Here is a 20,964-nt window from a genome sequence, read left to right as displayed (position 1 = left end):
ACTGACTATGAAGAGCAATGTGTTAATGAGTATAACGCTGGTAAAAAGTCAGGAATGAATCTATGGATCATTACACATGAGGATTTGAAATGTTATCCCAGAATCCCAGAAATGTTAGTCAGTCCATGAAGAGATCTAGGATGGCAAAATGCCCTTAGGTCAGAGAACTGTAGTAAAAAAACAATCATGCAATTAGTGATCATTGAGTCCAATCTCTTCATTTTACAGGTGAGTAAAATGAAGCCTCATCTTAGAAGTGACGGGACTTTGCACAAAGTCTCATACTGAGTTAATTTGCAGAGCCACAACTGAAGTTTGGACTTCCTGGATTTTTGACTGTTTTTCCATAATATGATTCTGTCTCTGAAAATTAAGTTTCCTTTATCTGTAAAAAAAGAAAACAAACAAAAAAACCCCAACAACTGCCATGTAAAAAAAATTAACAAAAGTACAGAAATCATCTCACAGAAACCCTATTCAAATCACATTGAACAACAGGAATGGAATTGGATAAATGCTATCACTGAGGGTCCACTGTGAGGCAGGACCCTTCCCAAAAGAAGATTATGAAATGCCAATGTGGAGATTTAGTGAATACCTACAAGGACAAAAAAGACCTAACAGACAAGAAAGAAGAAGAGTATTCTAAAGGGATAGGAATGGTTAATAATTCAAAAAGTGAAATGTGAAAATCTAAATCTATGTATACTTTTCTTAACCATTGTACACATCCTCTCTTCATCACCTGGAAGTTTTTGAAATAGTATGAGAGAACAAGAATCAGATACTAGCTTCTTTTCTTCTTTTTAGTGTAATTATTTGGAGAAATTATGTAAGAATATGAGGCTATTTAATTACTGATCTACTCATACCTGTATCACTGAAATCTATGAATTCTTTTGACAGAAGATTAGTAAGAAGTTCCATAATGAGAAGAAGATCTTGATATTGTTCCTCTTCTGCTGTAACATCTATCCGCTGCCGACCTAAATTATTCTTGGAATACACTTGCAACAGAGTGAGGCAGGCCTCATACAAGTTCATAGCTTTGGACTGTAAGAAAAAAAAAACTTGAAAAGTAAATTATATTATATAGCAGAGTACTCTTGGAAAAACAATAAAAACTGTATCTTTTTTAATGTAATCTAGATAAATTTGCAATCAGATAAATAGCTGTTAGATTGGCTTTTGATTATTTTGAAATAATAATGAATAAAAAGTAAATATTAAGATTGTAATAATGTTTAAAATATTAATAAAAACCCAAAACTTTTTGGATCATTGGCTCAAACTTTATCCGATTAAAAATTAAGTAGTTGTGTAACCAGGTTAAAACAATGTTTTTGAAATCAAGTTTCTCATTGGCAAAATAAGGAGGGACTGGTTTTGATAATTAACTCTAATATTCAATGATTAAATGCTCCAGTACTACCAAATTCCCTTTTAAGTGGTTTACTCTTGCCATTCTGTACCAACCAGTGATTTTATAACATGAGCCATTTAACTATTAAATTAAATGATTTGTACAAAGGCCCCAATGGAAAATGCACAAATGGATATGCTACTATTATATTTATTCCCTTTCAGGTTCTGCTTATAAGATCTACTTATGAAAAGGAAAGAAAAAGGAGTAATTTAATAAAATCTAACTATACTGCCTATTCATTAATGGATCTGTTACTATAATACTTAAACGTATAAGTTTACTTTTGGACAGGTTCCTCAGACCTAACAAGGAGAAAATTACATGTCAGGAAACTATAATGACTGGTTTGGGATAGGATATATACTAATATGCTAACGAATACAAATAAAAATTATAGCTATTAAACTGTCTTTCTAAAGTAATATCTTGACAGTTTAACTTAGCAAACAGATAAGAATTTAGTGAATGGATAATATTTCCCTATGATTTATAAATAAGAAATATGGAAAGCATTTATTTTAAATCTCCATGTTCTACTATTATACTGTACTACAGTAGGATCCTATTACATTAATGTTCCATCAATCTGTTCTTTCAGGGACACATTATTTTGATGAAACTAATTATGCCGCCTATTTCATTATAAAGAAATTAAGAGATAATTAACACATCATTTTGGAAGTGGGAATTTTATTCATTAAACAGGATTATTACTTCCTTGATAAATGTATTTAATTTATTATTATTAAATTATTATGTTTCTGCAAATGTTTGGGGAAATTTAAAAAAGTACTCCCAGCTGCTATTCATTAGAGACGATAGTATAATCATGGTGCTCTTTACATTTTATTACCACTATTATTATTTTGCATCCAAAAAGGATAAAATTAGGTAGTGTTTACCTCTCCCAGATAGCAAATCTGTTTATGTGCAACTTCAACAAAGACTTCTATTATGAGATTAACAGTTTCCGGGGTGTTTTTGTAAACCTCCATCAGTCCAATGCAATTGGTAAGGAAATCCATCAGGAAATTAAAGAGGATTGCTACATTATCAATCTGAGTAGCCTCAGCAATGCCACACAGTGCCTCTAATGTGGCAGTTATCTCTTGTTTGACCTCTTCTTCTTGACACATTTGCTGAAAATTTTCTTGATTTATCACATTCAAGAATCTTTGCTGAAGTGGCTGTAGAACCTATAAAAACAAGTCATCAATAGTGATATTTTAGAAAGTGAATATTTACCAAACTAGAAACCCAAGTATTCATAAGGCCCAAGTACTGTTATGATTTATGAGCATGTGCGGTCACACAGAGTAAGTTACGATTCTGAACTAAATTATCAATTGTTCAACATGAAGGGTGGCAAACCCTAGAATACAAAGCAGAAACATAAGTTAAATATCTTTCCCTGCCCACTCACTATTTTACAGGTGGCACAGTGAGGGAAAGACCCTCTTAATACTGAGATCACACTGTCAAGGGGTTTAACAGAAATTCTTCTCCTCCTTCCATTATTTTAGCATATGAAATAAAAGTTCTGCTGGTATCTCCCCTGCTAAGGAGTATGTTTCCCATGTACAGAGAATATTTTTACAATAGGTTAAAACTAAGTATGAACTAAGTAATGATTACTGGAATAATTTTAAGTGGAATTAAATAAAACAATAATAAGTTTAATCCTATCCTTTGAGCCCAGAATAATGCTAGCTAATAATTATGTTTCTATGGTATAGAAGGATTAAGAACCTATAACTATGTGATCAATTTACATGGATTCTAGAAATGAGTACTAAGATTCTTGTTATGCAGACAGATATATATGTATATCGTGTGTGTGTGTGTGTGTGTATGCATGTTTGCCTGTTACTTCCTATTTCTAATTCAAGTTTCTTCAAGGTCATAACCATGTCAGTGTTCCAATCAAACCTTTTCTGTACTGTATCTTTTCTGTCTAAATTTAGGAAAACGTTTCCTTGCCTACAAACTCTCTTCTTTATAAGTGTGCTCGCATCTTTATGACAGTCTGCTCTTGGGAAAATGAGGCTCAGTAATAACTGATCATAAACATGTCCAAATGCTAAAACTTAGTAATCTTCAATATCATCACAAAGACCATAAATAAATTCAGGAGAGAAACCACTAATACGTTGATATAAAAATTAAGCAACTAAAATTAGTTTGTTTTTTTTTAAATAACCTGCTCTGGTATAAATAGACGTAGTCATGGTTTTGTTTCACTAGAAGCTACAAATGAGATAAATAAAAATATTACCTCCGTCCAGTACTGCTGTTTTGTATCTGTGTCCATATGAGCAAAACCTCCTAAAACTAAAGCCTTCATAAGTGTTCTCTGCACAGAACTTGATAAGAGGTGAAGAGGCGGGCTTCTTCTAGCAAACTGTTTTGCTAAATTCCACCAATTTTCACATTTAATTACTAAGTTTGCCCTATATGAAGGGAGAAAACAAATCCAATATAAAGTCAATTACTTCCAATGAACTTAAGGGCAAAGGTTTTTAACAGAAAGACCTAAAGTTCTAAACTTAAAGGAATATGATGCAAAGAAAATATTTTCAGAAATAACTTACAAAGGGCTTTACAAATATGAGCCAGATATCACAAAGCTTGGAATATCAGAATGCAATTTCAGTTTATACAATATTAAACATAATCAATTTACAAATTCTATTAAAAACATTCTGTATGCACAATCAAAGAATTATAGATTTAAAGCTAGAAGGGAGTTAAGCTCATGCAGACCAAGACTAATTTGACAAATAAGGAAACTAAGATCTAGAAAAGTTAAATCACTTGATGAAAATCACAAAGGTAGAATAGACCTGGGATTTCAACCCAGATCTTTGACATCAAATCCAATGAGTCTTTCCCATTGTATCATTTTATTTCCTCTAGAGTACTAAAAAAATAGGCAATATCAACATTTATTAGGGTTTTTTGGGGGGAAGTGGGAAGAAGAAGGCAGGCCATATGACATGTTCATGTTCTTTTGTTCATGTTCAATTAGAAAAATCTAATTTGTTGCTCTGGAAAAAGATGTAAGGGATCTAATGTTGCCGTTGCATCAAGAAACTACTTCATCTGAACATCACCTATCCACCTTTCTCTTCTCACAATTACCTTTATAACTACAGGCATAAATGTGTTTAAAAATGGTTAACTAAAAATTTCAGTTTCCAGACTACTCTAACACATGAATATAAAGATTATTTATTACTATAATAGCTATATTCTTGTTAATGATTATATCATATTACATATTTATATATGCCCCTCCTTTCTAGATTTTTCTGGTAATCTTCCCCTTAAACTATTCTGATAGCAAGAAAAAAACCTATATTTACACACAGCATATGCCTATATCTACAAATATCTGTAAATATATACAATACCTTTTTTTCCTCTAACCTGTATTTTAATATACAGGTGACTTTTTAATAATAGAAGTAAATAATAGGAACAGCAGCAGATAACATTTATACAGTACTATGTATCAGACATTGTGCTAAAAGCTTTACAATTATAGACTTAATTAATCCTCACAAATCATGCTATTCCCATTTTATAGAAGAGAAAACTAAGTCAAAACTAAGCGCTTAAGGCCACACAGCCGGCAATTGTTTTAGACCAAATTAGTGTCCTAATTGCAGATCCAGTACCATAACTAGTTTGGCAACTTGTAGAATTAAATTCATCAAGAAAAAATTGAATTTAAAAGAAGAATGTCACCTCATATTTATTAAATATTTTCATGTTTATAAGTGCTTTCCCTGCAACCTAGTTATATAAATGCTACACATTTTATTATACTCCTTTTATAAATGAGGAAATGGAGGTACAGAAAGATTAGGCATTTTTTCCTTTGGTTATAGAACTAATATAAATGTTGAATCTGGAATATGACTTTAAGCTACTCAATTTCACGTCTAGCTTCTTTCAACTATAGGATGTTTTAAAGCTTGGTCCTGCTTTCACAAATTGTAAAACAAAGAAAATACTAGGCAAGAATCAGAAAATCTGTCAATGTAATGATTTCAGATTAAAAAAAAAAGTTCATTCAATGTTAAAATGAGAAGGTTTCTATTATAAAAAAAATGAGTCATTCTGAATTGTAAAAGCGATATAATTAATGGAAAAAAACCTTTCAATCCAATTTCAACTAAATTAAGATTACTATGCTCACTAATGAATCAGAATCTTTCATCTTTAAGAATAATAGAGAAATTTCCATTGCAAAGTGCCTCACCACTAGCTAGAATGCATGATTTCTGAGTTAGGTATAGTAATTAACTGCAATGCTAGATAAACAAATAAACCTAAAAAGGTAGAATCTATTCTTTTATGTAGCATACTTCACTTCACTGAAGTGAGGCATACTTCACTTTTAGTCATTACATCAATTTAAGTGAATAGAGAGAGAGTAGAAATAAGCTATAAACTTATTTTTTTTAAGTCTTTTATTTTCAAAACAAATGCATGGATAATTTTCCATAGCCTTGTGTTTTAGATTTTCCCCTCCTCCCAACTCCCATATATGGCAAACTATAAACTTATTTATAAACAATTTATATAATTGATCCATAAACATTTTTATCTCATCTCTGTAGACAATTCTGGCTGCTAATTTGTAACTTATTTTTCTACAGAATGAGAATTTGAACTCAAATTGTTTTTAATATTTTTTGGAGAAAGAAGGTAAATAGATTCAAGAAACTATTCTCTAAACAGTTATTAGAATTAGTGTCAGAAAGTTATATAGCTGGAAGGAAGAAACGATTTCTTTTAATTCTTTTGTCTTCACTACAGATAGAGATCCTAAGGTTCAGGAAAATTTAAGGGACTTATTTATGGTCATACAAGTTAGTAACAGTGAGCACCAGAATCCAGATTTTCTTTTAAGTACTAATTGACTATAAGATACTGCAATGATCAATTTTTAATTAAAAGAATGTTTCTGCCTTTGTTGGTCACATGTAATTCTGTAAATGTTTTTTAATTCAAAATTCCCTGAACAGCTTTTATTTACTTATGTGTGTGAGAAAAAGTTCACCAAAATGCTTCCTCAAAAGCTCTTCAAAATTTCAAGGAATCAAGCTGTTTTCAAGAAGTTAAAAGTCTAAGGAATCAAAACACTTAAAGGCTCTTATACTGTAAAATATGCAATATTACATTTGGAGTCAAAAGAAATGAGTTTGAATCCAAGCTACGCTATAACTATCACAGTTAAAATTGTTTATGTTTATGTTTATTGTTTATTGTTTATAACATAAATATTATAGTAGGGGTATAATCGAATATTCTTTAATAACACACAAGATCTTCTATAATTTCTCTAGTACATTTGCTCCTGCTTTAAAGAATTGGATTAAGTGTTGCTGAGTAGTATAATAAGAGTTAGCTACCATCTTATTAGTCAGAGTACCTAATGGATTACAGATCTAACACTGTGTGAACTTGGATGAATTAAGATTAAAATCTCCGGTTACCAGTTTTACCACCAGCAGAATAAAAATTTTTACATGATTTTGGTGTCTTTCCAAGTTCTAAAATTTTATAAAAGCATAATAACTTTTACTGTTGTAAATAATTAAAGAGTTTTTTTTAGTTATGTCTTTGCTTTATAACCTAATACTGGTTATAATTATACATCTATTTATTATTTGTTATCACATATATTTATTTATTTTTGCATTATTTATTTATTGCTGACTCCTTTGACAGAAAACATACCACTCAATTTTGACAATTATGATTTCCAAGAATATTTCATACTAATGAAAAAATGAGACATATTTATTTTAGACATTAAAATTAATACAGGGAAGTGAAGAAAAGTAGAAACAAAAGGGATAAAAAAGGGGGAGAGAAAGGGAAAATCAGCCTAAATCAGTTCAATATTTACCTTTCTCTTCTTTCCACCAATGTAACCAGTAATTGTACAGTATCATTCGCAAGATCCTGCTCACTACTCCATACTGCAAGGTTACTGATGACTTTTTCTAAGAGGTAGCCAACAATCCACTGAGAACCTTCTGTATCTGCTCCAAATGCTGTATTGAATGGCAGACTTATCTTAGGAAAGCCAAAAACAAAAAACAAAACAAAACAAAACAAACAAACAAAAAACAAAATAAAAGCTAAGTCAGAACATTTGTTAAATAATAATAATAATAAATCACCAGGTTAAAAAAAGAGCCAAATCGAAAATGTCATTTTGTTTTATTTGAATTTGAGGTATTCAAATGACAAATAAAAGTCAGAAGAATGTTTCACATGCCACCCACTCAGCCACATTTCCAAATCATATTCCCTAAAATTTATTACTTTTACATACACACACATACATAGTTGTGGGTACATGCTAAAAGAGGATGTATCCAAAATGAAAGTACAAGCATTAAAACATTAAAAGAAAACATAATTTGTTACATATTTAATTTCTAGTTAAAATAAATTTGCCAAAATTGTATATAAGCAAAATAAGGAAAACAATTTCTTAAATTTATTAGATACTGGAAAAATTAGTTTTTTCTTCATTTAAACTTTAGCATGTTTCAATCCTTGTATCCTAAAATGATTTTACAGGGGAAAAATTTTTCAAAGGAGAAATAGTTTCTACAGCTTATTATCACCAACAAACATCTGAACAAGATTATACAATTTTGTGTTCTGACCTGATCATACAGTTTTTCATCCACCAAAAGATAGGTTTTTGCCCATCGTTTCAGAAACCAAACAATATCTTTTCCCATTTGTGGACTAAGTAGATGTGTTAGATTTGCTCTTATTGCTCGAGATTCAACTTCTGAAACCCTTAGTATGGCAGACAATAACCTGTGGGCAAAAAGTAGAAATTATTTATTTTATATCTTTCTATTTCACACTGTTTTTGAAAAACAAATTTTGTTTCCTTTCTTAATACTTTGAATTGTGCCTAAGCTGAAACTACAGTCCTTTGTCAACAGGGATATAAACAGATATATTACTATATGTTTTTAACCAGCAGAAGAGAGACAGAAGAGAGAACCACAGAAAAGAGAAAAACAGGAAATAAGAGAAAAAAATCATTATAAATGAATCATTATAAAGTGATAGAGAAAACGATATGCTTAATTCATATACCTCAGTAAAATATCACCCCAGAACTGAGCACTGAATTACATTATTACTGAATTGTATAATTACTGAAATCATATTGTAGCTGTGAACATAAACACCCAGGAATTTTCATTTTTTATTCATTGTACAATCTCTGTCATTTCTAAATCATAAGTTCTACTTCCAGATACACTAGAATATTGGTGAAATCAAGGACAGGATTTTTGCTGGGGAATTTACACCAATTCTACATTGTTTTATATTTTCTACAAAATTATTCCAACAAAGGACATATTCTTCTTTCTATACACAAGCTACTTATACTATGCAAATTCCATCAGTTTAAACATAAAGCAGAGATATACACTTGTTACGCTTGAATTGATTTTAGCAAGAAATTATGTAAAAAGATTTCATAAAAACATGTAATGACCAGCGAGTATATGACTCATTTCATTCTGGAAGATAGCATTGTGGTGAGTTATAGGAATATTATATTGAAAAATGTGAAAATACTTTCACATATACCCTGTTCTGTATAGATTCTAATTTTAGTACCCATTCTAGGCCTCATGCTATGACACTGATAGATTTATGTTTCCTTTCTTTCACATTCAACCTGCTATATGCTTCTTATTCCTTAGGCAAAAACTATTTTTTTCAATATAAAAAAGCAAATTTTTTGAGACTTCTGCCTTTCATGATTTGCCTCAAGAGCTAAAATAAACGCCTCTGTTCAGTTTTTAAAGTCCTTTAAAACCTGGGTCAAACCTATCTTTCCAGCTTCACTATTTATTATTCCATTCCTTCCTTCTATACTCTGTGGGGATTTAATTTTTAAAAGAACAGTAGTTTCTAGAGGACACAAGCAAAGTTATAATCCCTTTACATTCTAAATTGGTCAGGTAACACTAGGACTATTTACTATGTTTAATTCTGGATGCCACATTTAAAGGTCAGTGCCAGCTTGTTGATGCCATGGCAACATCCTTGTTAAAAGTGAAACTCAGGAGGTGGAGCCATGATGGTGGAGAACAGGCAGCCATTTGCCTAAGCTCTCCAAAAAACTCCTCCAAACACTTAAATAACGCCATAAGTTTCTGGAGAAGCAGAACCCACAAAAGGACTGAAAGAAATATTTTTCCAGATAAAGACAATATAGATAATAGACAGGAAAGATCTGTTACCTTGGGTAAGAGTAACTACTATTCTAGGACAGGTTGTGCCAACACACACCAGGTCCCAGCAGACCAAGAGGCTGCTTCCAGAGCTCTCAGTCTACAGTCAATAAAGCAATTAAACAAGAGTTAAGAAGAAGATTATAGGAGTTTCTCTGATGGCACTAGTGGCAAAACTCCATTGTTTTGTCTGTACACTTAGATCTGGGTAATCCTCCTGGGTAGCAGTTCCAGGGCAAGAAGAAAGAATAGCACATCAGAACTTATGCCCACAGTGGAATGGAGAGTCCCTGGTCACAGTTCCAGGATAGAAAAGAGTACTTATGGATGCTCACAGACCAAAGCACAAGCCAGGACAGGAGTATATAACTCTCCTTAAATCATACCATTTTGCAAGACCTAAAAAGTTACAGGTCCTTAGAATTATCTCTGCACAAAATCTCTGAGACTTGGGACAGTGCACTCTCTACTCTGGAAGAAAAATCCGATTTTAACCAAAAATGAAGTAATAGTCTGAGAAAAAGAGCAAACAACAGAAAAAAAATTCTTATCATAGAAAGTAACTATGATAACAAAGAAGATCAAAACAAATACTCAGAAAAAGATAAAAGTCAAAGCTCTTATATATAAAATCTCCAAGAAAAATATTAATTGGTCTCAGGCCAGGAAAAAACTCAAAAAAGGATTTTGAAAATCAAGTAAGAGAAGTAGAAGAAAAAAGAAACTGATCTAATAAAATCAAGGAAAACAATTCAACAGCTTGGTAAGGAGAAAAAAAAATTCTGAAGAAAATGACACCTTAAAAAACAAACTAGTTCAAAAGATAATGTTAAGTACAAAAAGTCAACGAGGAGAAAGTGGCCTAAAAAAGTACAACTGGTCAAACAGAAAGAGAGGTGCAGATGAAAAAATTCACTAAAGAAAAAAACTTCTTAAAGAGTCTGACCAAATAGAAAAAGAAGTACTTAAAAGCTCACTGAAGAAAATAATTTCTTAAAAATTGTAATTGAGAAAATGAAAGCTAGTAACTTTATTAGAAATTAAGAAACAATAAAACGAAAACCAAAAAGAATAGGGGGGTCGGGGGGGGGGGGAGGACAATATAAAAATATCTCAATGGAAAAACAACTGACCTGGAAAACAGACCTAGCAGAAACAATTTAAGAATTACCAGACTACCTAAAAGCTATGGTTTTAAAAAAAAAAAAGCCTAGACATCATCTTTCAAGAAATTATCAAGTAAGACTTCCCTGATATTCTAGAATCAGAGGGTAAAATATTAATGCAAAGAATATACTTTTTACCTCCTCGAAGAGATACCAAAATGAAAATTCCCAGGAATATTATAGTCAAATTCCAAAGCTCCCAAGTCAAGGAGAAAATATTGCAAGTAGTCAAAAAGAAACAATTCAAGTATCATGGAGCCAGTCAACAGTGATAACACAAGATTTAGCAGTTTCGATATTAAAGGGCCGGAAGGCTTGATATTGCAGGGGCAAAGGACCAAAGACTAATTAAGAATTACTTAGCCAGCAAAAATGAGTATACTCCTTCAGGGGGAAAAATGGATATTCAATGAAATAGAGGACTTTTAAGCATTCTTGATAAAAAGACTAAAGCTGAATAGAAAATCTGATTTTCAAATATAAGACTCAAGAGAAACATAAAAGAGTAATCAGGAAAGGAAAATCATAAAGGAATTAATAAGGTTAAACTGTTTACATCCTTACACTGGAAGATCATGCTTGTAACTTGTAAGAACTTTCTCATTGTAAAGACAGAAGGAATATATATATATATAGACAGAGGGCATAGCTATGATGTTGAATATATAAGGAAATAATATCCAAAAAAATAAATTTAAGAAGAGAAAGAGAAAGGGAAAGGTAGAATGGTGTGAATTATCTCACATAAACAAAGTGAGAAAAAAACTTTTTATAGTGCAGAGAAAGATGGGGGATGTGAGGGAGAGTGAGTGAACCATATTCTCATTAGAATTGGCTCAAAGAGGAAATAATATATACACTCAGTTGGGGAAGGGGATAAAAGAAGAGAGAGCATATTAGGGAAGGGATAGTCAGAAGCAAAACACTTTTGAAGGGGGACAGGGAGAAAGAAAAGGGAAAATAAAATAAATGGGGAATGGGATAAAATGGAGGGAATTATAGTTAGCAATTGTTAGAATCCTTACAAAGTGTTAAGTCATTAGAATTGACAGAGACAATAATTATCTGATTTAGTATGGTAGTATGATTGATCTGATCTTACAAAGAGATGTTATGGGCCAGATAACTTAATGGAACTGATGGAAGCAATGCTTGTGTGCTTGGGTTTACACCTTTAAGAATTCACACATTAGAGCTCACACTTTTGAGAGTTTACACATTAGCTCACACATTGAAGTTCACAAGTTAGGGAAATTCACAAGTCAGAAACCCACAATCCCACACTCTCAGAGGAGGAGTCAACTTTTGTGTTCACACCTTTAAGAGATCATATATAAGAAGCTCTTAGAGCCTCAGTCAGTCAGTCAGTTCGGAAGATTGCCAGGAGTTGGAGTTGAGCTAGAGCAGAAGCTGGCAGAGGCAAAAGATTAGCAACAAGAGCTCTCGGAACCAAGAGATAATAAAAGACTGTACTTAAATCCCTGGCTGTGTTTGAGGTGATTATTACTTTGAACCGAAACTAAGGCTGCCTCTAGAAACCTCTCCAAGAAACCTGCTCACAAAGAGAATGATCATATTTTAAGAAAGAAGAGACCACAAGCAATATAAATATGCAAAAAAAAAAAAATTGAAGCGTTTCTGATAAAGGTCCCACTTTTCAAATATACAAAGTTCTGAGTAAAGTTTGGAAAAATAAGAGCTATTTCACAATTGATAAATGATCAAAAGACAGGAACAATTTTCAGATAAAGTAATCAAAGCTATCTACAGTCACATGAAAAAATGCTCCAAATCACTAATAAATGGAGAAATGCAAATTAAAACTATTGATTAAAACCTTAGATTGGTTTATCACAGGAAAAGGGAAATGGGCAAATATTGGAGGGATATGGGACAAATGAGATATTAATGCATTGTTGGAGGAATTGTGAACTCATTTAACCATTTTGTATAGCAATTTGAAACAGACTATAAAACCTAACATATTCTTTAACTCAGCAATACCATTGCTAGATCAATATCCCAAAAGAGAATTAAAAAATAAAAAATAAATAAAATAAAGAACCTCTATGTAGAAAAATATTTATATCAGCTCTTTTCTGGGGACAAAGAATTGGAAATTAAAGGGATGCCTATCAATTAGGGAATGGCTGAATAAATTGTGGTATGTGATTATGATGGAATACTATTGTGACCTAAGAAGTGATGAGCAGGATGCTGTCAGAACCTGGAAGACTTTTCATGAAAAGTCTTCCATGGCTTATGGAAAGTGAAATATACTACAAAGTAACAGAAATATTCTAAGATGATTAGCTTTGAATGACTTAGCTATTCTCAGTAATATCCAAGACAACTCTGAAGGATTTATGACAAATAATACTATCCATATCCAGAGGAAAAAACTGATGGTTTCTGAATACAGCTTAAACCATACTTTTTTTTTTAATTTAATTTTATTTAATAATAACTTTGTATTGACAGAATCCATGCCAGGGTAATTTTTTACAACATTATCCCTTGCACTCACTTATGTTAAACCATACTTTTAAAACTTTTTTTTTGTCTATGTTTTCTTTTACAGCATGACTAATATGGAAATATGTTTTGCATAATTGCACTTATACAACCTATAACAAATTGCTAGCCTTCTCAATAAGAGAAGTGGAATGGGAAAGAAGGGAGAGAATTTGGAACTCAAAAGTTTTAAAAACAAATATTAAATAAATTTTACATGTAATTAGAGAAAAATAAATTATTAAATAATTGTTTTAAAATAAGTGAAACCCAGATCTTAAATGATTTCATTATGAAAGACCCCCACATTTCCCTCAATTCCCAATGAGCTATATGAAGTCAAAATAGCACTTAGTAAGATGAAATTGGGAAGAGAGGCTAGACCAGTTCAAATTCACACAGAAGAAATTTATGGTATAGCTGACAATACTGAAAAACAGGAAGAGCTCTATATTATCTTCATTGTCATAATCATTGATCCTGACAAAGATTTGCAAAGCATTTTACATTTTCATTTGATCCTCACATCTAACTCTGCCAGATAAGTACACAGTAATTATCTCTGTTTTTTACAGGTGAGGAAACTGAAGATAAGGGCAGTTAGGTAACTGAACTAGGGTTATACAGCTAGTAGATATTTGAGATAGAACTTGAACCCAGATCTCTCCAGCTCTCTCAGACCTTGGTACTTGATCTACTACACCACAAAAACATTTAATTCAGTAGAGCAAATATAGCTTAAAGGCTTTTTCCTACATACATTAAGATTATACAAGATTTCATGATAAGTAAAATCATGAAGATAATGCCACTCAATAACCCCAGTTATTAAAAATGAGATGGCATGAAACAGGGAGACTTATTTGTCAAAAGTATTTGAATGCTTTCATGACATGCCTTAGATAAGGCCCTCTAGATGGTAAAACCCATGTTTTCATAGCATCCTGATTATATCAAGTAAAAGACTTAAAGTAGCAGTTAAAGAAGAATTGTGGGGACACATCACTATAGAGATGTATGATCAGAAAAGGGCATGGGCTAGTGTTAATGAATAAACACATTGAACGCTACACAGGTATTCTTTAGATTTAAAAAGGTCAAATCCAAAGATTCTGGGATGTCAAGTAGATATTCTACAGAAGAGAACATGGAGATAATCTGCATCTCAAAGAAATCCTATTAAGTACTCATCTGCATGCTGCTAAGCTAGAGTGTATCAAGAAGAATGAGAAGAGGATGACGTGGACTAGAAACCACGCTACATAAAAATTAGTCTAAGGTACTAGGAAAGTTTAGCTTAAAATATTTAAGGGATGGAGAGTGGAGTGAGTGAGCCATGACATACATATTTAAGGATCCGAAAAACTGTATACCCCAATGGTTTTGTTGGGCTTTGAGAAAAGAATTAAGAATAATAAGTTAAAAATGGAATATGAAGATTTATAGAGAAAACTTCTTAAAAATATGTACTGTTGAATCATTTTTGGGGTCTTGACTGACCCTTCATGATCCAATTTAGGGTTTTCCTGGCAGAGATACAGAGTGGTTTGCCATTTCCTTCTCCAACTCACTTTATAGATGAGGAAACAGGCAAACAGGATAAAGTGACTTGCCCAGAGGTCACACAGCCAGTGTTTGAATTCAGATTTGAAATCAGAGATGAGTCTTCCTGACTGCAGGTTTGGCACTCTATACACTCTCCACCTAGCCACCACTAACAATAAGAGTTTTCCAAAAGTTAAGCAGGCTTATAAGATGAATTATGTAATTTAAGGAATCTTCAAATGGCCCCTAGAAGATACTTTTCAAGTTAAAATATAAAAAAGGATTCCTGCTTGGTTTTGTATTAACTGGTTGACCCCTAAGTTACTGTCAAGTCTCAGATTCTGTGATTTCATAAAATATTATGTTTATATACACCTATATGCATACACATATATACACACCCATATTTTAGCCTCAATTTAAAATTATTATTTAATGTTTAAAATTCCATTGCATTCAGTTCCCAATTCAAATTATTTTCAGTTTTGCATTAAATAATACCTCCCCTAGAGGCTCTATAATCAATTCTATGTTAAGTTCATAGTAATTTCATAACTCTCATTCCCTTTTTTCTTTTTCTGTAACTGAATGTTCTACCAATCCAAGCCTTTGCAATCTTCACATTTTTCCCTGTATCATTTAAATATAAAAAGTACTTATGCAGTCACTTTCTGAACAACTTATTACTTATAATATTGTGGAAATTATATTTAGCCATATATTTAGCATTACCTAATTACAGAATCTGTTCTGTTGCAACCTGGGATGGAAGAAGCCTTCTCTCCTGGAGATCCCAAGATCTGAAGTGTTGTATTAATGTCAACTTCAGTTGATTGCTTAATGGAATATTCCATTACTTCTGGAGGTATTAACGGAGTCTCTCCCTGAGTATCATCAGCTAAGAGGTAGCCTTTAGTTTCAAAAAATGAGGGAAAAAGGTGAATGCACAGTTTTTAGCCATCAGAATTTATCTTTTAGAATCTGTCTTTTCATTAACATTTTAGAAAGAACAGTGAAATTGTTTAAATTTGCAGGTTTACTTATTTAATGCCTTTATACCACATAAAGCTAGCTCAGAAAAGACTTAAGTTTCTTCCCTTCTTCTAATATTTTACAACTTTTTAAATTAAAAAATCCCCTGAAGGGAAATAAATCATTTCACCTACATACTTTATAGAGAATTATATAAATGTGACCACTCTCCTATTAACATTATTTAAAACTGTCATATGAAAAGGTAGTCTATTACTATGTCAAGAGTAATGAGTCAATTATCTTGACATCATTAATATGTTATCTCCACAAATATAAACTTCAATGCCTCTATGACTTTAGTAATTCTTAAACAGTTGCTAAGCTCTGGAAAAGTGAAGTACATGTCAATAGTCACAGGACATGTTGTACTCCACTTCTCCCTACCCCCCACCTTTTAAGACTGAGCTGCTTGAAAGCAGGGTCTGTTTTTGCCTTTCTTTGTAGCCTAAGTGCTTAGCAGAATATCTGGAACATGATAGGTGCTTAAATTTGCTGGCTTGATTTCACAAGACTAACAAGAATTAAGAGAGAAAATTTGAATGCAGGGCTTCTCTACTCCAAGTCCAATACTGAATTTGTTATTTCGCATTGACTCTAAGCAGTTTCCTAACCTATAAAATGGGAACAGTAATATCTGTAGACATTACCTCATTTAGCTGCTACTAAGTGAAACAAAAGCAAGCATATTGCTTTGCACACCTTTTTTTACAACTGACAAAAAGGGCAATATTTTGCCATGATATTTAATACTATTTCTTTTTAAAAGTGAATATTTCATGTCATTTAGACAAAAGAAAAATTTTAAATCCTAAACAAAGTCCTAAGAGACTATTTAACTACATATATTATTTAAAAAGTACATAGAACCAAAACATTTATAGACTCTTAAAATTTATAGACTTCTCAAAATAATCCTGTGAGGAAGCAGTGAATTTATCATCTTGATTTTACAGATGAGGCAACTAAGATTAAGTACTTTACCCAGTTCAAACAGCTAGTAATTGAAAGAGCTGAAATCCAAACTTGGGTCTCATCTGTAAGTGCTCTTTCTATTATAGCACACAACATTTTTGGAAACTAATGCATTTTAGTTTAACAACTTTTTAAAGCTGCTATCATGCCTGAAACTAAGCAGTTGGCAATTTTTAAAAGAATCATCACCCTACCTGTAACTAAAATAAGCCAGTGAATATCTTCATATAGATCATCAAGCACTTTGTTATCAATGGCACCTGAACCAGGTGAGGCAAGTAGCTGTTGTTGATGTCTCTGTAACTGGCCATGGAGTCTTGTTACTCTATCTTCTAATAAACTGAAAATAATAAATAGCATTGGAAAATTCAGTTATTAAGGATTTATTACAATATAATCTCTATTAACTATTAATATATGTAAAATAAATTTCAATTTTTAACTATGTCATAATAATTTTGCTTTATTACATATAACAGCATTTAATGAATATATATATGTATATATACATACACACACATATGTATATATATTTTTTAATTTTTACAAAGACTCATAGTACACAATGGACATTTGAAAATAGAATATTCCAAGTGTTTATTTATATGGGTCAAACCATTCTCGTACCATGTTTTCCATACTTTCTGCCATCTATCCTGTAGTGCCTGTGCTCCAAATGTATGTGCCAAGGTATGCAACCATGAATATGTTTCTGTCCATTTGTTCCAGTGAGCTGGAATACGGGGTAGGGGTGTTTAAAAGTCTTTAAACACTTTAAGTACTCTCCAGGGCATTTTGAACATAGAACATTTTCTCCATGGGATTTCTTTGGACTGTTTGTACCTTGTAAGAAGAGGTATACAGTGTTCTGCAGCAATTCTTCCTAGCATTCCTACACTGGCTAGTTGGTCAGAAAACTGGTCTCGGTCATCTTCCTGAAGTTCACTTATTTCTTCTTCCTCACGTGAGGCTACACCATTAGCGGTCTATTACAGACAATTAAAAGAAACGAAGATTAAAGAGCTGGTACATTACATAATAAAACATGCTGATTGCATCATATAATTTCCACTGTTCCAAATCAGTTAAAGAGATTGCTTAGGATCCAATGATTAAAACTTTCTTAATTTAGTTGCTGGTGAAGAATGGAGGAGAGAAGGAAGTTGGCAGTAGCTGACATTCTGTTAATTTGTGCCTCCCTACATAATGTACCAAACTACCAACAATCTAACACCTATCATTGAGAGAATACTGAATTATAAGAGATGTAACAATGGATACAGGTATTTGTAGAGGTATATTCATATCAAATTGACAGATAGGAAAAAAATTATTGATTACTGGATGGAGAAAAGAAGGAGAAACACACGCTAACAGTGCTATCTTGTTATTTCTGGATGGGGTGAAACTACTTCCCCTCATTCCACTCTCATTCTCTCATCATTACTCCAAAAAAACATAGAAACCTGAAAGTTAAAAAAAAAGGGAGGGGAGAGGAGAGGAGAGGAATAGGTTAAGAAATGTATACATTTAAGCAGCAATGAGAAGCAAGGAATTGGATTCTAAAAACAGACTCAGAACCCCAGCCTGTAAAATCCTTAGAAATGAAGAATCAGTGAATTTTTACAGCTTTAGTTGTAGGCCATCCTTGACCCTCAGAGAAACTTTCACTTATCTTATTTAATTAATACATTGCCTAAAATTAGAAAAAATTTAAAGTAATAAGAATAGTTTTTAAAACACATAGGCTCCCTTTTGCAATTAAGTATAAATGACAAAGTTCCTTGATGTTTTTGAATAAATTTAATTAAGTTGCTTTCCTTTTAAAACATAAATGAGATCATTTGTAGTGAGAGAATAATATAAATTTTGACTGGAGGAAGAAATGAGATAAGGGGAGAAAGGGCAAAAGGCAGGTTGGCAGTAAAGCACTTCATTTGGGGGTCTTAGGAATAAGTTACGGCATTAGGAGAGGGAGGAAAGGATTGCAAAAAAAAAAAAAAAAAAGAGGAATAGAAATACAAAATGCCAACTTGAAAATTTTACTTAGGGTCAATTACTAAAATACTTCTCTCCACCCCAGTCCCCAGTCTTTAGGACCCTAAAATGCAAACCAGGAAGATCAGCTCTACAGTTTAGCTACATTATTATAGAAGTGCAATTTGAACTAGCCTGGAAAACTAATTACCCTTTAATAACATTAACTGTTTCTTTTGAGAAATTGTGTTCCAAGTTCCAAACAGCCTTCTTTTAATTAGATTTTTTAAAATACATAATCTCTTATGTTTTTCCTCCTCTCTATAATGAGAGAATAAACTGCAATCTTTCCCTTTACAGTGGGTTTTCCCTTCTCTTATCTTACAACCAAACCAAGACTTCTTTGGTTATAAGCAGCTCCTGAATCTGGTCAGAGGTCTGACCCTGTTTGATAAAAGCAAAAGGTTAAGTGCTTAAAGCAGTACTAGTGACAACTGAGGGATCTAAATTTTCAGAGATTTTGTCAGGGGATTATTTATGCTTCTAGTTAAAAAGCATAAAATTCAGGGTTTGCCTTGTTATCCAAGAAACAGGGTGGTATAATTGGGTGGAGCATTGGCCTAAATCAACACCCACCTCAAGTACTTTCTATCTGTGTAATCACTGGCAAATCACTGAACCTCTTCAAATAGTTTCTGCATCTAAAAATGGGCAATGATACCAGCTTATGAAATAATGTTTCTTTTATATGAATGTCTGTAATTTGAATAGGGCATAAAGGGTTAAATTAAAACATACCAAATTCCTTGTACCATCTGGAGCTGCTAGGTGGCACTGAATGTAGGAATTAAAGACCTGAACTGCATGTTGGGTAAAGAAGCCTTTATGGAAATGTTTGTCATCTTGAACCAAAGTCAACCAGGACTCCAACAATTTGTCATATGCTTCCATGTACACCATATCATCTTTATCAAGCTGTAGGGGGAAAAAAAAAATTCACAAAATATAGAAGCAGAGAATTAAAATTAGGAGGATTATTAAAATGGAATGCAGTCATAGTTAACCATTAAAAAAAAAAAAAAAAACCCTGAACAGATCATCTGACTTAAATTTAGATTTCTAACTTGACAGATCAATGGATTAATTTCAATATTATACAAATCAAATTGAAATAAAACCTGCAGCCTAAAAATAATTGATCCCTAGGATGGAGCTGTTGTTGAAGTATGAGATGGGGAAAGTCACTAAGAATTTTATAGCATTTGTTCATAATTAGCATAAATTCTAGGTCAAATGTAGAAATGAGTATTATTTTAAATTTATGTTATATCTATACATGTCTACTAGGAAGACTGACTACAGGACAAATGAGAGAAGGAGCTGTTTCCTAAAGATCAGATTAGTTAATTCAAAGAAGCTAGTCATGTAATGAATTTGTTTTGCTATAATACCTTTTGAAAAACTCAGTTAAGAGGGGTTTATATCTGCAGTAGAGAAGAAATACACACATCAGTAAAAAATTAAGATACTACAAGTGGTAAAGTAAGAATACACAAGAGCAATTATTTCCCTGGGTAGGGGTTTCATAATAGGAACTGATTCCAATACCTTTCCCCAACTATCAAAAACATTCATAACAGTATGTTATCATACATTAATGGAAAGTTTCTAAACATAACAGAAACACAGTTTCATAAACATAACATTAGCATAATAGTGCATTATTTCTTCATAGAACCTAAAATAGTTAACAATCTGGTTGAAGAATTCCCTGTCTTCCCCAAAAAATTTCAAGCCAGCTTAACTACCATGATCTTGTGTGATTTTGTGACAAATAACTTAAATTCTCTAGGTCTCTGTTTTCTCATTTGTAGAAGGAAGAATTTGAACTTTTTGATTTCAAAGATGCCTTGCAGTTTTAAAATTCTATGTAATTTTATGCACTATCAAGGCTTCCACCACAAAAACCCTGAGTTCCAAGGATTAGATTAACACAATCTGAGATATCACCACCAGCAGTTATTACAGGTTC

The 20,964-nt window shown here is 32.2% G+C and overlaps 1 protein-coding gene across 1 annotated transcript in view; it reads right to left on the bottom strand.

Moving 5' to 3' along the window:
* The window catches only part of XPO4 (exportin 4), a 119,087-nt gene that overhangs the window by 14,480 nt on the left and 83,643 nt on the right, over positions 1-20,964 (bottom strand). Inside the window, exons 10-18 of the mRNA XM_051986606.1 lie at positions 19,731-19,907; positions 17,799-17,941; positions 17,150-17,295; positions 15,681-15,858; positions 8,122-8,281; positions 7,350-7,519; positions 3,702-3,876; positions 2,329-2,622; positions 873-1,053 (exon numbers count right to left, since the gene is read on the bottom strand). Of these exons, the coding sequence (XP_051842566.1) occupies positions 873-1,053; positions 2,329-2,622; positions 3,702-3,876; positions 7,350-7,519; positions 8,122-8,281; positions 15,681-15,858; positions 17,150-17,295; positions 17,799-17,941; positions 19,731-19,907 (1,624 nt within the window). The remainder of the gene's footprint in view (positions 1-872; positions 1,054-2,328; positions 2,623-3,701; positions 3,877-7,349; positions 7,520-8,121; positions 8,282-15,680; positions 15,859-17,149; positions 17,296-17,798; positions 17,942-19,730; positions 19,908-20,964) is intronic.

Source organism: Antechinus flavipes, chromosome 3, assembly GCF_016432865.1.
Source record: "Antechinus flavipes isolate AdamAnt ecotype Samford, QLD, Australia chromosome 3, AdamAnt_v2, whole genome shotgun sequence".
Taxonomy (NCBI): Eukaryota; Metazoa; Chordata; class Mammalia; order Dasyuromorphia; family Dasyuridae; genus Antechinus; species Antechinus flavipes.
This window is presented reverse-complemented; position numbering and strand designations above follow the sequence as displayed.